The sequence below is a fragment of the Etheostoma spectabile genome, chromosome 19 (genome assembly GCF_008692095.1).
Source record: "Etheostoma spectabile isolate EspeVRDwgs_2016 chromosome 19, UIUC_Espe_1.0, whole genome shotgun sequence".
NCBI classification, from domain to species: domain Eukaryota; kingdom Metazoa; phylum Chordata; class Actinopteri; order Perciformes; family Percidae; genus Etheostoma; species Etheostoma spectabile.
The window spans coordinates 19238836-19258558 of record NC_045751.1 but is presented as its reverse complement, the minus strand read 5'-3'; the positions used below and the strand labels follow the sequence as shown (position 1 = coordinate 19258558).

The following is a 19723-nucleotide window of genomic DNA, read 5'->3' as shown; positions in this document are numbered from 1 at the left end:
GTAGAAGACAAAGCTTCTGTTTTTCTGATTGGCCACAGCCATTGGTTCCCATTTCTTGAGTGCTGAGCTCACCCTGTGCCCTGTACCTTACCTTTTTACCTATTAAACCCAGATTCCTGGGCTCTCTGATCTTCCTGATCTAAGAGTCCTTTACCAAGCTCAAGTTACCCCCCCAGTGTTCTGATGCTCCCTTTTACCTTATCAACCCAGAGCCGGTCAGCCCTGACACTAATGCTTCTACACCAAATATATTGGTACACAAGCGCACCTTGTGTTTGCCATGATAACAAACAGAAATTTTTTCATAATGTTGGTTTTAAAAACCTTAATGACGGCGCCCAGCCATCTATGCAGAACATAATACATATAATACTGGTTTACAGTTATATATCCAGCTGGCTCAAAGCCATCAAGTGTGTGTGTGTGTGTTGTGTGTGTGTGTGTGTGTGTGTGTGTGTGTGTGCGCGTGATACTCACCAGAACAGATCTCTCCATTCTCGTAGAAGCCTGGGCAGCACTGGGACTTTCTCCGGTACATGGTCTTCTCTCCTCTGCGATAGGCTGTCCGATAGCTCACCCTGCACACAGACAGGAAGTGAGGTCACATACAGGATCGGACACTCAGTGAAGGAAATGCCACTAGAAAGATGTTGTTTTATTGTCTAAATGGACTGCTTTTCTATTGCGCTATTCTAGTTTTAACGACTACTTAAAGTGCTATGGCCAGCACACACGCACACATGCACATACACACACACACACAGACACACAAAATAAGATGGCAACACCAATGTTCAAAACAAAAGGCTTAAAAAATGCAGTCCACAAAAAATGACATCATGGATGATTTGTCAAGGACTATTTTGACCTTGTGGAGACACAGCCAGCCATAACTGAACTCTGACCACGAGGGCTGCAGCCCTTAAGTCCCAACGCCTACACGCCTACACCTCTCGGTCATCCTGGTGATGACTCCGTGCTCACTTTATCACTTTATCATGTGATATCAATGTGGCGTGGAGAGTCTATACATTGAGCAAGTGATCATAAACTCAGTCCTGATGAAGACCCTGAGGCCAGAACCAGTCTGTGTTCAATTCAAACAGAGTAAATGCATTAAAGACAAACATATCTAGCTATTAATAAATGTTAGGAGGATGAGGGGGAATGAGCTGCTGCTAACATCAAGCCTTGGTTGGACACTGGAGACAGGAAGTTAATAGCAATTTTTCTTGCTTGCTCTTGGAGGAATTACTACAATTGTTGGGTCCTTGTAAATTATAGATATTATATTATAAATACTCTATCTGTAGATTATAGAGTGGTCTAGACCTGCTCTATCTGTACATTATAGAGCGGTCTAGACCTGCTCTATCTGTAAATTATAGAGTGGTCTAGACGGCTCTATCTGTAGATTATAGAGTGGTCTAGACCTGCTCTATCTGTAAATTATAGAGTGGTCTAGATCTGCTCTATCTGTAAATATAGAGTGGTCTAGACCTGCTCTATCTGTAAATTATAGAGTGGGTAGACCTGGCTCTATCTGTAAATTATAGAGTGTCTAGACCTGCTCTATCTGTAAATTATAGAATGTGGTCTAGACCTACTCTATCTGTAATTATAGAGTGGTCTAGATCTGCTCTATCTGTAAATTATAGAGTGGTCTAGACATGCTCTATCGTAAATTATAGAGAGGTCTAGACCTACTCTATCTTTAAATTATAGAGTGGTCTAGATCTGCTCTATCTGTAAATTATAGAGTGGTCTAGATCTGCTCTATCTGTACATTATAGAGTGGTCTAGACCTTGAAAATCAAACAGAATAAGCTTGTGGCCCTGCTGTATACAGGGTGGTTTCTTCAGGTTTCTCCAAGTCAAATTTAGAACCTTAAAAGACCTTTTAATGAATGAGATTGAAGACCTACTTCAAAAAAACAAAGTCACATGTCAAAGTCTGGAGACACTGGCCTTATAGGACTGGTGTGTAGATCAGCTGCAGCATGCTGGTCTCAGTTGTAGTTGCAATACAGCAAATTATATTTGGATTAGCGGGAGAAAGAACTACAACACCACAGAGTTAAACAGCAACATTGGAAAGCGCTGCAGGAACATTTCATATTTTCATCAATATCATATTAAGTAAGAAGACGCAATGTCTAAGTTTACAAAAAACAGTCTGCTTTCATTTTTGACTCTTCTGATTGTGTGGTCATGTTGTTGCTGACGCATATAGATTTTTTTATACAGCATTGCCATGCCACATTAACAACTGTTTGACAAGAATAAAAGAAAACAAGATCTCTTTGAGGATTGTTTGAGTCTGGGAGCAGGGCAGGGCTGTAGTCAAGTCCACCTTGGTCTAGTCCAAAACAAGTCTAAGACCAGGACTAGTCGAGACCAAGTCCAGACCAGGAGACAGAAAAAAAAATCCACTTACTTATGTGTTCATAGTTTATGTGATGTGAGAGACATTTCAAGATGATCCTTTTGTTACTTTTTGATCATTACTGTAATGATCAAAAAGTAACAACACTGTAGGTTGAAATTAGGCTATATTATTTATTTTATATTTTGGTTTTGAAGGAGGAAGTTACTTTAGAACAAAAGTGTATAGTGCTGGACTCGGTAGAGACCAAGAGAATATTTACAGAGTCCAATGGCCAAGTCAGAGACAAGTCTAGTCCAGATTCAAATGAGTCCAAGACGAGTCCGACACAATAGAATAAAGTCTAGAGTCCAGACTCGGAGACGAGTACTACAGCCCTGCACTATGGTTGGGAATTTGGAAAATGGTTGGCAGATGAAGTTAAATACACTGTATACTGTACAGTACATAGGCAGTAGCATGCAAAAACAATAGAGTGGTCCTGTAATTAAGGACCGCTCTCTCCACACACACACACACACACACACACACACACACACACACACACACACACTGTCTTACCTGTGTCTGGTGCACTTGAACCAGTTGAGGATGTCGGTGCAGCTGGTGTAATAAATCTGATCAAAGGGATGAGCGTAGGACTCCTGCACTGTCACCAAATAACTGCAAGCACAGGAAGAGACAGATATCAGTGTGGTGGTGTGTGTGTGTGTGTGTGTGTGTGTGTGTGTGTTTTGTATGTGTGTGTGTGTGTGTGTGTGTGTGTCGGTAGGTGGGTACGCGTGTGTGTTGCATTAGATCACAGCAGTTTCCTGCTTTGACGACCAGCAAGGCTCCCTCACGCATGAGGCGTCTAGTCTAGTACTAGTCTGCAATGGAAAAGAGGACGGGGCACCGCGGGGGAGCCGAGCCGAGTCAAGTCGACCCAGGCCGAGTTGAGCCGAGCCGGGCCGAGGCGAGCCGAGCCGAGCAGGTACCATGTAATGCAAAAGGCCAAGTAGTGCTACATCATCTTCAAACGGCGTGTAGCTGCCGCTCTCCCTGCTGCGTTCTAAACACACGCTGTTGGACGCATTTTGCATCAGCTAATGCGGACAGCCACTGGCCATACGTCCGTATCTCACGGGTTTTGGAGGGATTCCAGAAGTTTCCGTGTTAGGGGCTTGAAAACACTGCAGTAGCAAAGATATTAATTTTAAACAAAATCCTAGCAGTGGAGGATGTGTGTGTGTGTGTGTTGTGTGTGTGTGTGTGTGTGTGTGTGTGTGTGCGCCAGGGCAGGATTATCAGCAGCCCCCCTTTCTCCACCATGCTCTGTACTCTGTGTGGCCCTCCATCACTGAGTGTTGGATAAGATTGTGTCTCACAGCAATCAAGAGACGGGGGGGGGGGGGTGGGTTGATAAAGCTACCTTATGACTGCCTCGTGAACTGCTCCTACCACAGCTCTGCAGGGGCATGCATATATTTTTTTCTATACTTGCTGTATGGCTACAGTTAAGGATGATTTTCATTATGGATTGTTGATTATCGTTAGTTCCTTGTATTTATTATAGAATTAGTTAGTTTATGGAAAGTCTCACATAGTTTATTTAGTTTGGCCAAAGATCTGCTTGATATTTAAAGTTTACAGTTTAAATAAACACAGTAAGGCAGTGAATCCTCATTTCAAAGGAACTGAGATTATTGATAAATGAGAAACACTCTTTGAAAAATTGTTGCAGATTAATTTCTGTGGCTCGACTAATTGTTTCAGCAGCCCTAAGTCAAACATGTCTGACACTAAAGAGTGACCATAGTCTGTACTGCTGTCTCCTAATGACTGACTTCAGATTCTGAATTAAATCCCTGTTATTTAGAAAATCTAAAGATGTTAGTAGACTGAGACTTTCTTAAGACTCCTTATTATCATTAGCGTGATAAACTGTGTCTCTTCCTTTGAGTCTTGGTTCGACCACAGCACAGAGAGAGGCTCTGAGTGCTACTGCAGCTGTTTCCTCACATTAGTCACTGAAAGGCAATATAGCTGGGAAATCTGCCTCCACCTTTCTTCTTCACAGCTCACTCAACGGATTCCCAAGCTTTCCTTTAATTCGGAAATCGCAAAAGCTTTATGTAGAAGAAGAAAGTTTTTTTATTTGTCACATAATTTGAATGAAGTATAAGTGGAATTCAATCTCTGCTGCTCTACATAGGAGATGGAAAAGCAAACAAATACATGGAGCTCCGAGCGACACATCTGCCGTAGCATCCCCGCAGCTCTATTTCTCCAGAGAGGGGGGACACAAAGAGACGGACGCGTCCGCTCAGAGCTCTGTGTGTTTGAGCCGGAACCAGAGACTAGATGACTTAGGCAATATTATTGCACAGCTAAACTTTGTGTTGCCAACATTTCAAAATGACCTTCGGGGCTACAGTCAAAACCAGACTGCAGGAAATGAAGGGTTTAATGCTCAACATTTGCTGGGGGAGGACCCCCCTGACCCCCGCGCCACATGTGTCTGTCAGCAGTGATGAGGCCAACTGTTTGTGCCATCTAGCTACCATCTACACACTGGGCAGCTGAAATAGACATGCACGGCTGTTAACGAAGTGGGAAAGCCAAAAACTATGTTTTGCCTTGACAATCCCGAGGTAAACAGTAACGCTGGAATTCCATCAGTAGCGGATGGGCCACGTTCCAGCTGCATCGTGGTTTTGTTCCGCCGTCCACCATGCGTCACCTGGAGCGTCTCAGATGCAGAGCGTTTCGCTTGCCCAACCCTCAGATTTCAAAGTTTGGGTTACTTTTCTTGGATATTTGGGATTCTCCCAATATAGCAAGTAGTCTACAGAGTTAAAGGGTCTGACAGAACGCCCCGAGGCTCAGTACAAATAGATTGGGCGCAAATTTTTACAAGCATTGTCTTGAGTGGGGTCAGAACATGGCATTCAAGTTACAAAGTAATCAACCAGGAATGTTCACTTGCTAAAACTGATTGGTCAACGCAGCGCCTTCCTAGATGACGTCATGTTGCCTGGGTAAATGGATTTTAAAGACATGACTGCAGCATTGGGACTGACCTCTCCCAGTGGCTGCAGACATTGGGATCCTCCAGGTTGAGGGAGGAAGTGATGCAAGGCAGGAAACAGAAGGCCACGGCCAATAGGAGCGTCCTGTGGCAGCACAGCGACGTGGCCATCTCAGGCAGAGCTGCACCTTCAGACAGGGAGGGAGGAGGAAAGGACACACGTTACCGTATGTTATTACGTAGCATTCAGTTTTTACAAAATGTTCAAAAGACATAACAGCAACTTAATAAAAATATCAGTTAAAAAAGGAAGAGTATGAAATGTGTCATCATTGAAGTCTTTAGTTTGTCAGTCTGATCCCAATGACCATTCCAGGAGACCTGCAGGTTTTTGCAGCATATTTTTAAAACTAAACACATTTCAATGGGAACCTTCCATTTCCAAAGTGGGGCCTTCAGTCTACATAAACATAAACGTTTGATTAAAACTAATCTGCATCATAGAATCAATAGTCAGCACAGTTCTGTCTTTACTGGCAGTTGAGGAACCACAAACTTGAAGGTACTCCGTTCTCTTTTACACAGCTGTGGTATTCTGTTTACCTCAATGACAGAAATGCAGTGAGCAATTGGTGGCTGCACAGTGAGCCGCTGTTATTTAGGTATTCCAAGGCTTCTTCTAATGACAAGGAAGAGCTATCTGAGACTCAAGGACCAAAGCTTCTACAGTCTGATAAGAAATCAGAGTTACCTTGCTTTAGGAACCAAAAACAAGAATCATACTGCCAACACTGAATTCACAAGAATCCTTTTTGAAATTATAATATAAAAACTATAATAAAATAAAGGTTTTTTATATAGCTGCACCTCGCCATGAAATGGAATTGACCCAGATAGAGCAGCCCATGCATGGTGTGGGCCTGAAGAATTCGAAGCTTAGAGTTGTAATATAAGCTGTGTTTACTGGTTGTCTATTTCTAGGCAGCAAATAAGATGTGCTGGTTTTTCCTGTGGGTTTCACTAACAACTAGGAATCTCTCATTTTTAGTCGTGGCGGGGCATCCCGACATATTTCAGTGGCGGTGTGGATGTTCAGCTATGGGTTTGGTTTGTATCAGGGCCGTAGGCAGGAGTTTAGAAAGGCCACAAGCTTGTCCCCCCCAACACACTCACACACTCCAATATAACATCTCAGTCAGTCACATGGAATGGATTGTTACATATGTAGTGTCGATATTGGGCAACTAGGCTCTGACCTTGTTACAGCCCAAAGAAACACCCAGCTCAGCACAGGAGTGGAGCGGGGAATAAGGATACTAAATGTACTGTACACCAAGTAAGGGTTAAAGTAAAGGTGTCCATTATGAGGAATTAACGGACGACAGAGAGGCCAGAACCGCCCCACGTGCACCAGAGGAATACCATTGATAACACCTGGATTCTTTGAGCGTTGGAGATAAAGGATTGTCTTTAGTTTGACCAGCTATGCCACACACCTTGACCTTCTTTTACAGGCGACATTTTGATTCACTATCAGAGGAAAAGCGCTGGAAGCAGTAATACGATAATGATGTCTCTGTACCACGACTATGTAACAGTCATAACAGTCATGGGTTAGAGTTAATGCCCGACAAGGTGTCCTGTAGGGTAACATTACAGCTTGTTTCTACCTGATGATGAACATCTGTCCTGTAGGGTAACATTACAGCTTGTTTCTCCCTGATGATGAACATCTGTCCTGTAGGGTAACATTACAGCTTGTTTCTACCTGATGATGAACAGCTGTCCTGTAGGGTAACATTACAGCTTGTTTCTACCTGATGATGAACATCTGTCCTGTAGGGTAACATTACAGCTTGTTTCTCCTGATACTGAACATCTGTCCTGTAGGGTTACATTACAGCTTGTTTCTACTGATGATGAACATCTGTCCTGTAGGTAACATTACAGCTTGTTCTCCCTGATGATGAACATCTGTCCTGTAGGGTAACATCACAGCTTGTTTCTACTGATGATGAACATCTGTCCTGTAGGGTAACATTACAGCTTGTTTCTCCCTGATGATGAACATCTGTCCTGTAGGGTAACATTACAGCTTGTTTCTACCTGATGCTGAACATCTGTCCTGTAGGGTAACATTACAGCTTGTTTCTCCCTGATGATGAACATCTGTCCTGTAGGGTAACATTACAGCTTGTTTCTACCTGATGCTGAACATCTGTCCTGTAGGGTAACATTACAGCTTGTTTCTCCCTGATGATGAACATCTGTCCTGTAGGGTTACATTACAGCTTGTTTCTCCCTGATGATGAACATCTGTCCTGTAGGGTAACATTACAGCTTGTTTCTCCCTGATGATGAACATCTGTCCTGTAGGGTAACATTACAGCTTGTTTCTCCCTGATGATGAACATCTGTCCTGTAGGGTAACATTACAGCTTGTTTCTCCCTGATGCTGAACATCTGTCCTGTAGGGTAACATTACAGCTTGTTTCTCCCTGAGGATGAACATCTGTCCTGTAGGGTAACATTACAGCTTGTTTCTCCCTGATGATGAACATCTGTCCTGTAGGGTAACATTACAGCTTGTTTCTACCTGATGCTGAACATCTGTCCTGTAGGGTAACATTACAGCTTGTTTCTCCCTGATGATGAACATCTGTCCTGTAGGGTTACATTACAGCTTGTTTCTCCTGATGATGAACATCTGTCCTGTAGGGTAACATTACAGCTTGTTTCTACCTGATGATGAACATCTGTCCTGTAGGGTAACATTACAGCTTGTTTCTACCTGATGCTGTACATCTGTCCTGTAGGTTACATTACAGCTTGTTTCTACCTGATGCTGAACATCTGTCCTGTAGGGTACATTACAGCTTGTTTCTACCTGATGATGAACATCTGTCCTGTAGGGTAACATTACAGCTTGTTCTCCCTGATGCTGAACATCTGTCCTGTAGGGTAACATTACAGCTTGTTTCTACCTGATGATGAACATCTGTCCTGTAGGGTTACATTACAGCTTGTTTCTATCTGATGCTGAACATCTGCTGTAGGGTAACATTACAGCTTGTTTCTCCCTGATGATGACATCTGTCCTGTAGGGTAACATTACAGCTTGTTTCTCCCTGATGATGAACATCTGTCCTGTAGGGTAACATTACAGCTTGTTTCTACCTGATGCTGAACATCTCCTGTAGGGTAACATTACAGCTTGTTTCTACCTGATGATGAACATCTGTCCTGTAGGGTAACATTACAGCTTGTTTCTAACTGATGCTGAACATCTGTCCTGTAGGGTAACATTACAGCTTGTTTCTAACTGATGCTGAACATCTGTCCTGTAGGGTAACATTACAGCTTGTTTATACCTGATGAACATCTGTCCTGTAGGGTAACATTACAGCTTGTTTCTACCTGATGATGACATCTGTCCTGTAGGGTAACATTACAGCTTGTTTCTACCTGATGATGAACATCGTCCTGTAGGGTAAATACAGCTTGTTTCTACCTGATGTGAACATCTGTCCTGTAGGTAACATTACAGCTTGTTTCTATCTGATGATGAACATCTGTCCTGTAGGGTTACATTACAGCTTGTTTCTCCCTGATGCTGAACATCTGTCCTGTAGGGTAACATTACAGCTTGTTTCTCCCTGATGCTGAACATCTGTCCTGTAGGGTAACATTACAGCTTGTTTCTACCTGATGATGAACATCTGTCCTGTAGGGTAACATTAAAGCTTGTTTCTACCTGATACTGAACATCTGTCCTGTAGGGTTACATTACAGCTTGTTTCTACCTGATGCGAACATCTGTCCTGTAGGTAACATTACAGCTTGTTTCTACCTGATGATGAACATCTGTCCTGTAGGGTAACATTACAGCTTGTTTCTACCTGATGATGAACATCTGTCCTGTAGGGTAACATTACAGCTTGTTTCTACCTGATGCTGAACATCTGTCCTGTAGGGTAACATTACAGCTTGTTTCTACCTGATGATAAACATCTGTCCTGTAGGGTAACATACAGCTTGTTTCTACCTGATGATGAACATCTGTCCTGTAGGGTAACATTACAGCTTGTTTCTACCAGATGATGAACATCTGTCCTGTAGGGTAACATTACAGCTTGTTTCTCCCTGATGAACATCTGTCCTGTAGGGTAACATTACAGCTGTTTCTACCTGATGCTGAACATCTGTCCTGTAGGTTAACATTACAGCTTGTTTCTACCTGATGCTGAACATCTGTCCTGTAGGGTTACATTACAGCTTGTTTCTCCCGGATGATGAACATCTGTCCTGTAGGGTAACATTACAGCTTGTTTCTACCTGATGATGAACATCTGTCCTGTAGGGTTACATTACAGCTGTTTCTATCTGATGATGAACATCTGTCCTGTAGGGTAACATTACAGCTTGTTTCTCCTGATGATGAACATCTGTCCTGTAGGGTAACATTACAGCTTGTTTCTACCTGATGATGAACATCTGTCCTGTAGGGTAACATTACAGCTTGTTTCTACCTGATGCTGAACATCTGTCCTGTAGGGTAACATTACAGCTTGTTTCTACCAGATGATGAACATCTGTCCTGTAGGGTAACATTACAGCTTGTTTCTCCCTGATGAACATCTGTCCTGTAGGGTAACATTACAGCTTGTTTCTACCTGATGCTGAACATCTGTCCTGTAGGTTAACATTACAGCTTGTTTCTACCTGATGCTGAACATCTGTCCTGTAGGGTTACATTACAGCTTGTTTCTCCCTGATGATGAACATCTGTCCTGTAGGGTAACATTACAGCTTGTTTCTACCTGATGATGAACATCTGTCCTGTAGGGTTACATTACAGCTTGTTTCTATCTGATGATGAACATCTGTCCTGTAGGGTAACATTACAGCTTGTTTCTCCCTGATGATGAACATCTGTCCTGTAGGGTAACATTACAGCTTGTTTCTACCTGATGATGAACATCTGTCCTGTAGGGTAACATTACAGCTTGTTTCTACCTGATGCTGAACATCTGTCCTGTAGGGTAACATTACAGCTTGTTTCTCCCTGATGATGAACATCTGTCCTGTAGGGTAACATTACAGCTTGTTTCTACCTGATGATGAACATCTGTCCTGTAGGGTAACATTACAGCTTGTTTCTCCTGATGATGAACACCTGTCCTGTAGGGTAACATTACAGCTTGTTTCTACCTGATGATGAACATCTGTCCTGTAGGGTAACATTACAGCTTGTTTCTTCATCTTGTTCTCGTTCAGTTTTGGACCAATTTCAAAGATTCTTGTTCACATTAGTGACATAGACACCAATGCATGGGGAAATATGGTCCATGTTGGAAAATAATGAAATTACCCTTTGCTAAGTAACCCACTTTTAGGAGTGTGTTGTAAATCTTATGTAGAGTCACATTATTACACTATGAATTGATTCCGTCCTAGTCAAGTGGCCATTGCAGCTGTAGTTCTTTTCCTGATTCAAGGACAAGAGGAATGATTTCAAGCCACCAATGGTTATTTCAATGTACATGAGAGTATTCTCGTTTTAAGACAGACTAGACAAATAGAAATCCACTCGGAAAGTTCAATATGAATTCATTGGCTGAAACAAAATGCTGGCATGGCCTTTAACTATGTGTGTTTAAATATTAAAAGAACCAAACTCCATATCAAAGTCAAAGTGTCTTTATCATAGCCTGACAGGGTCATACTCAGATTCTAGTCAGAATTTGAACTCCCCGACCTGAAATGTTGTGGGCGGGGCTAAATTCGGCTGACATCCAGACTAGATCTTTATTAGTCTCCCGAAGGAGAAATTCCTTTTTGACACTGAGAGAAATTTCTGCAAGACAGTTTATTTTATTTTTTACAACTTTATGTGCATGGTTAAACGACTTGTGTACTAAAAAAAGGTGCTAAAATCTAATCCAAAGTATCATTTGAATCTCCAGAGGGATCTTTAGGATTTGTCGGGGTGTCCACATTAAATATGTCTGGTCTTCTTCCGTACTGGTACAGAAACAGCTGCTGACTTCGGTGCATGATACGCTTTCTTTTTCCAGCTGTTTGATGATCTCTTTGTGCTAGTGAGCGACTTCTAGAGGTTAGCCCAAAGTTAGCCCTCTGTCCTCTGGCTGGTTGATGGAGGAAGACCTCAAGATGTCTCCAGTGGCTGTATGGCTGCTGACAGTGTGTCTGTGCAGCCCGTTTATGGGCCAGCAGGGCCAGTCCTCTCTGGTTTCACTGAGCGAAGAGAGGGCACAGCTGCAGCCACCAACGCTGAAACCCTCCCCACCCAGAGACAACTGCACTGCTGCACAAACAAGGGCCACGCTGTGTGTGTGAAAGGGCTCCAGACACACATCTCCTAATGGGGCGGATTAGGCCGCAACTTTGATACACTGTTCCAGGCAGCACAGTAATGACGCCTCTCTGTCCACTCACAAAAGACTGCAAGGAACTAAGACCTGCTGTCTGAAGTCCCTCCAGAGCCAGACAAAGGCTGCACTCAAGCCATGGACCAATATTTATTAGCAGACACATGCAGTTTTTGGGGCCCGGATTTCTCTAGAAACATCTAAACAAGGCGTACAGATTTGTGTGATCTTAATTAATGTTGTGAAGTCCTGTCTTAGTGTTGTGTTTTTATAGCACAGTGTTTTATAGTACAAGGCTGATATGGCTACCAGTATTTCCATAATATGTTTTAAAAATGTGTGTACCTGCATGACCGTGTGTTTTGAGTTCTGAACATATTAACATGAAAGTGAAATTGAAATAATTCCAGCAGTTGGGATTAACAATGGATCAAATTTCTTATTCCATATTTGGCACAACACAAGGGTCTGATGGTATGGATTAGTTGGCAGCAACAGGTCTGAATATTCCAGGCTGACACAAACACAATGGGTACATACTGATGATATCATGATCATTTTAAAATATTCAAGACTCAGCTCCTTTATATGGGTCCCAACTGTACTATCACTACTAATTACAACCATGTTTAGAGCATAGTATGTTCAAACCAGGCGACATGTTTATGGACTGCTAGCTTTAAGTCTTCAGTACAGCACAATGTTCATTTAGTAAATGATGGTCCCATTTGGGACCGAGTGGAAATCAGGAGGGGGTGCTTTAGGAACTGTCAATCAGGACAGAGGTTTAGCAATGCCACCCATGCTAACACTGCGGACCCTCTCACGCTGTGTGTTTTCACTCCATCAAAGTTTATTGGAACATTTTGGTTGCCTTAAAATGTCTTAAAAGGCCAACCAAAGCTAGCTAGTTAGCGCTACGGTTTGTTTGCCAGTTTTCAACCAGCTCTGTGTGCATAAACGGCACCGGTGCCCGGAGGTTCTCGTTTACCAGCCGGCAAAACTCTGCAAGTTTTCCTCTTTAATTTTACCTTAGAGTAAGATGACCAGATTTCTCAGACAAAATCCGGGGACATTTTCAGCTCCGAAGCGTATTTACCTCCAAAACAAGTAATGTTTTTACTTTTGTAAAACTTAAAACGGGGACACTAGACCTAGAGCTGTTCTTATTAGGGGATGAGCCCCCCCCCCAGGTATGATCCTAGACCCACCCCTGCTGCTACTTCCTACTCCACTCCACTATACCTCAAGATAGAAAGTCCTTATATTTCAAGATAAAAAATCCATCCTTATACTTCAAGATTAAAAGTCCTAATATTTCAAGATAGAAAGTCCTAATAGTCCTAATATTTCAAGAGAGAAAGTCTTAATATTTCAAGATAGAAGTCTCAATATTTCATAATGTTGTAATGTTTACTGAACTACTGACAGCTTTTGCTTTACTGCTCAAGGCTTGTTTCTGCAACAGCTCATTGAAAATCAGATACAACAAAAACTACTGAGGACATATTTTCCTTTGACAGTGATGCATATTAAACGAGATCTCTGCAATGTAAGTTAATAGGATAATTGTCCAGCTTGTATTTACGTTCATAAAAGTGCTGGTTTAGCTGCTGACAGACTCAGATTAATATTCTAAGTGTCTGACAACATTATGGGAAGGATTTCTAAGGAGGTCGACCTTTCTGTTAAAGATTAAGATCCTTTTTAAAACATAAAAGTCCGCGAAATTGTGTTTGCTAAACGCACCAGACTCCATGTAAATAATCAGTGATTTTAGCATCGTAACACACGGCTTCTAGAACATCTCTGAGCACCGCTGGCTCTGGCGGTCTGGAGTCTGCGTGTGTTGGGTGTGCGATTATCGGCTACGTTTTCTTTCATTCTTTCAAATTTGTTTCTTTCATTCCAATTTCGGGTCTTTCAGTCACAGTGAAAACCGGGGACATTTCCGGGGACAGATCCAGCCGGGGACAGGTAGCCAAAATCGGAAACCGGGGACGTCTGGTCACCCTACCTTAGAGCCATGCTATTGAAACCACTGACAACGCTGGCTAATTAGCCACTTATATGATGAAGATGGTCACGGCTCCAAAAACAGGATGGCGATGGCCAGTCGCCAAACACCCGGCTTCATAACAGCAGTCCCCAAACCAATGGGTGACGTCACTGATACAATGTGCATTATTTTTACAGGTTTAATCTGGAAGCACATTCAAACTGAGAGTGAGGACGGTTGGTGCGCACATTTTTCCCACAATCCGGGGAAACAGTTGAAAAAGGGAAATTTATATACTGAATTGCTTTGGCAATCGCTCCAAAAACTGAAATGAAGCAATAAATCCTAGGAAATCCAAAGATGTTAGAGTTATCTACATCCTTGTAGATCAACAGCATCACTTTGCTAGTGTTATGCAAAAGCTCAACACACTGACGTAGAGCTGTAACAATTTCAAATTTTAGTGTACAATTGTCTCCGAAAATAATGCGATTGACATTATAATCATCTCTTTCAGTCAAACTTAAAAATATTAATTTATGTATTACAGTTCTATGTGATTCCCAGAATACATCTTTTGGTTCAATCACTGTTGACCCAGATGATGTAAGTACACAGCCTATGAAGTAAACTACGCATCTTTATTATCATAAGACATTGTATTTGTTTCTGAAAAGGTCCCATGGCATGAACATTTCACTTTAAGAGTTTATTTAACATTAATATGAGTTCCCCCAGCCTGCCTATGACCCCCCAGTGGCTACAAATGGTGATAGGTGTAAACCGAGCCCTGGGTATCCTGCTCTGCCTTTGAGAAAATGAAAGCTCAGATGGGCCCATCTGGAATCTTCTCCTTATGAGGTCATAGGGGGCAAGTTACCTCCCCTGCTCTGCTTTGCCCACCCAGAGAAAAAACAGATTTCAGATACAGAATTAGGGGACCACTAAGGTCTATATAAAATCATCCGAAGAGTACCATGTCATGGGACATTTAAATGAAAATAAAACTGACAATTACCATCAACAATCATATGCCTTAGGACTTTAACTAAGGTTACCAATTAACTCCGGTTAAACAAAGAGAAGGTGATTATGCAACAAAACAAAGAAACTACGATTAGACAATAATTGAATAATTGTTACAGGCATACACTGAAGCTTCACTAAAAACAGTACACATCCCAGTCATGTCCAATAAAAAAACTGGGCAAGAACCAACTCATTGTTTTTTACATAATGGGAATATTTTTTTTAATGTCAATTTCAGCATACGGTGCCATTTGACGACTTTGTCTGAGGGGCTCTAGAGAAGAAAAAGGCAGACCCCCCCCCCCCAATAAGGGCTTACTAGCTGTGCCTGACTAAACAACAGCTGAAGCTGCCGAGGTCGGCTACAGCTGACTCTAATGGGTGTTTAGCAAGCCTGACAAAGTACAGCTTACACTGATTACTGTATACACCTCTGACCACATAGTGTTTACTCTGCCCAGGATGTCCTAACGGGACCGTCTCACTGAGGACGTAACAGGAACGGTTACAATGAAAAACAACCACCCTGACTGGATGACAGCTGTTTTGCACGCTCCTCATGTAGCCTGAGTACTGGGTGATGGTGCTGGCCATGCTGTGTTTTGGCTTTCATCTCACACAGTCAGCTGTGTATCTCCGGCAGTGTGAGCGGACTTTCCCTCGCTCCCTTTCACTGGGGAAACACCACACAGTGTGTGTCATCCCACAGCATGCACAGCAACATCGCAAGTCATCAGACTCAGGGCAACAGTTCAATTCCAACAGACAATGTTCAAATAAAGAGGATTTAACACTCTTAAATCCCTGGACCCAGTCTATCACTCTGTGGTACACTCATTGGATTTGATATGGCAGGGCTGGGTGGAGACACGTGAGACTCCCTGGTCTCTTCTGATCTATAAGGCCCTTTATGGAAGATACCACACTACCTTACACACTTCTTTGTCATTCTTTATCAGACCCCCTCTGCTGACTGGCTTTTACTTCATGTTCCACAAGCTCTGTCTCAACTTGGAAAAACTGTTTTTAGTGTTGGTGCGCCTGACTCCTGGAACAAATTACAGCACTTCTTTGAATCAACTCACTTGTGTCATTTTAGATTTGATTTGATTTGAGAACAAACTTCTACTTGTAACTGCTTTCAATCTCTGGATTTTCTTCTACATCCTAGTTCTCCTAATTCATAATTTAATTGATTTTCCACCCTGTCTTTCTATTTTTCTCATGAGGGTGTGTTCTTTCTCCTTGTGATTGACTGAATGTCCTGGTAAATGAGGGTTGCCCCCCAATGATCTGTCGAGTTTGAATAAAGGTTGAATGAGTGAAGAAATAAAGAACTAAGTTGTTTTTTTAATTTTCTGTCAGCTGTTATGTCAAGTTGTGTCAACAACAAACATATTTTTGTCCAAGGGACTTGAAACTTGGCATTGTTCTGACTATTATAATAGCAAGTTGATATTAATTCTTATTAAAGACTTAATAATTAGTTGGAGGGACAAATTATTTCATATCCTCAACTATTATGGTTAACGTTGGCAGCACAATCCAGAAAGAGTTGTTTAAACTCAAAATAATTCATGCAACTAGCTCACTCGTTATTTTAAGTTGGTGCAACTTTTTACAGTGCATGGGACTGTACATCCATGGAAATTCTATCTCCAAATCATCACTTTATTCCATAGCTGGTTCTGATGTTGATTAAGGTCATCATACAGAGATCTTTGTCACTTTCACTTGTTAGGTTTAGTCAAACTGCCATAGTGTGTGTGTGTGGGCCACTGCTGACCTGCCCTGTTGGAAACTACTCCTAAGTCCAAAGGATGTCAGGGGTGGGACTCACCAGAGGCCTCATCACAATACTCCTGTGTATGTGTGTGTGTATGTGTGTGTGTGTGTGTGTGTGTGTGTGTGTGTGTGTGATCTTGGCAGGTGCCAGTTATTAGACCCATTAAAGTCTCTCAGGAACTATTAGTTCAGTCTTTATCCGCTGAGCCCCTAACCACTTTTAACAAGAACAGGTGGTGCATTTTGAAGAGTTGTATACTTGCAAGCCACATATTATGACTAGGGTTATGATGTGTTGTACAACGAGCAGCGTGCAATTGTGTTGGCTAATGCCAGTCTCTGCATGCAACATGAGCCTGTCCATGCAGAGTGATGCATCAAACTGTGTCTGTGTACTGTATTTCCGTATGTATGGGAGCTACGCTTAGAGAGGAGAGGCTTACCCCCTTGGTGATAATGTATTGCTACTATAAATTTGATTTATCAAACAAATCTGCCACAACTGTCAATTGCAGAAGGATGTCCATATGCCTTCCATCGGGACACTAACAAGACTGAAAAAATAAGACTGCTGCACCAACTTCTGTTCCTGAGACCTGGTGGCAGCAGCTTCTCCCCCATCCTCAGGCGTTGTTGGGACCTAGGTCATAACCGCCAGTTTTATCATTTGAGGGTTTTGCGTTCCTGAGGTGCAGTTAGATTTACAGTTAAAGTAGGTCTTTAAGGGATAGGCCTATTCATATTATCTAGCTCTAGGTGACATATTTTAATTTTTCATCCAAAAAGAAAAGAAATCCAATGTTTTCCAACCAGAAGGTTATTCCTGGCATGTGGAGGATTTACTGTAGATCATGGTTCTGCTTTTGGACAGTGGTGGCTGAAGTACTTTATTCTTCCCTTAAGTAAAAGTAATACCATCACACTGTCAAAACCCTCTGGAACAGGGTAATGTCCCGATGGATTTCTGCTGGCAACTTTTTGGTTTTGTTGAAAAACGGTAAATACATGTAAACAAGATTATCATAAAATGTGTTCCATATCCGGCTGCTCATCAATACACGGCAATACAACCATCCTCATCTTCAATACAACCATCCTCACCTTCAATACAACCATCCTCATCTTCAATACAACCATCCTCATCTTCAATACAACCATCCTCATCTTCAATACAACCATCCTCACCTTCAATACAACCATCCTCATCTTCAATACAACCATCCTCATCTTCAATACAACCATCCTCATCTTCAACACAACCATCCTCATCTTCAACACAACCATCCTCATCTTCAATACAACCATCCTCACCTTCAATACAACCATCCTCATCTTCAATACAACCATCCTCACCTTCAATACAACCATCCTCATCTTCAATACAACCATCCTCACCTTCAATACAACCATCCTCATCTTCAATACAACCATCCTCATCTTCAACACAACCATCCTCATCTTCAACACAACCATCCTCATCTTCAATACAACCATCCTCATCTTCAATACAACCATCCTCATCTTCAATACAACCATCCTCATCTTCAATACAACCATCCTCATCTTCAATACAACCATCCTCATCTTCAACACAACCATCCTCACCTTCAATACAACCATCCTCATCTTCAATACAACCATCCTCATCTTCAATACAACCATCCTCATCTTCAATACAACCATCCTCACCTTCAATACAACCATCCTCATCTTCAACACAACCATCCTCATCTTCAATACAACCATCTTCAGCTTCAACACAACCATCCTCACCTTCAATACAACCACCCTCAGCTTCAATACAACCATCCTCATCTTCAACACAACCATCCTCATCTTCAATACAACCATCCTCATCTTCAATACAACCATCCTCATCTTCAACACAACCATCCTCACCTTCAATACAACCACCCTCAGCTTCAATACAACCATCCTCATCTTCAACACAACCATCCTCATCTTCAATACAACCATCCTCACCTTCAATATAACCATCATCATCTTTAATACAACCATCATCATCTTCAATACAACCATCCTCATCTTCAATACAACCATCCTCATCTTCAATACAACCATCCTCAGCTTCAATACAACCATCCTCATCTTCAACACAACCATCCTCATCTTCAATACAACCATCCTCATCTTCAACACAACCATCCTCATCTTCAACACAACCATCCTCATCTTCAACACAACCATCTTCAGCTTCAACAAAACCATCATCATCTTCAACAAAACCATCCTCCAATCAATACAACATCATGGCATATATTCATGCCCATAATCACCTTTAATACAACACCATGATATATCTTTGAACCAATCCGAAGCCTACACACTGACTGGACCCGGGCTGGTCTACGGTTCCACAGCAGCTATAAAGAGAAACGTTTACCTTATTTGAGAGAGAATAATGCCCCCCCCTTGGCTCATGGGTCCCTCCTTTGTCGTAGATGGTGATATGTATGTATATATAGATATATATCCAGTTGTTGTTACTGAGAAATGACCCCAGAAGACATTTAGCGCGCTGTGTCTCGCTGTGTCCACTCCGCGTCTCAACACGTCCAAACTTTACTTCTCTTCTGAACACTGGCCCGGACTGCTGCGTGACGTCAGCGGCCTCTCCGCCAATCACGGCGCAGCCCACCAGCTTTCCCTCAGATGTTAGTGATATCTCATGGAGCATTCATTTACTCGATTACATATCGCCTATTTTAATTCATGTACAATATGACTACGCAAGATCAAATATTTACAGGTGGGGAATGTAACTGAGTACATTTACTCCAGTACTGCGCTTAAGTACACATGTTGAGGTACTTTCTACTTCTACTCCGCTACATTTCAGAGAGAAATATTCTACTTTTTACTCCATTACATTCATCTGACAGCTTTAGTTACTAGTTACTTTAGTTACTAGTAACTTTAGTTACACCATTACATTCATCTGACAGCTTTAGTTACTAGTTACTTTAGTTACTAGTAACTTTAGTTACACCATTACATTCATCTGGCAGCTTTAGTTACTAGTTACTTTAGTTACTCCACTACATTCATCTGACAGCTTTAGTTACTAGTTACTTTAGTTACTCCACTACATTCATCTGACA

At 42.0% G+C, this 19723-nt stretch overlaps 1 protein-coding gene across 1 annotated transcript; it reads right to left on the bottom strand.

Moving 5' to 3' along the window:
- Positions 1-477: 477 nt before the first annotated feature.
- Positions 478-19187, bottom strand: LOC116669484 (multiple epidermal growth factor-like domains protein 10; the record flags this gene model as incomplete). The annotated part of the gene is made up of 4 exons (XM_032499359.1): positions 19006-19187; positions 5449-5584; positions 2948-3049; positions 478-578 (listed from the first exon to the last, which is right to left on the bottom strand). Coding segments are annotated over exons 2-4 (322 nt in total), but the record flags the coding sequence as incomplete, so codon positions are not given.
- Positions 19188-19723: the final 536 nt, after the last annotated feature.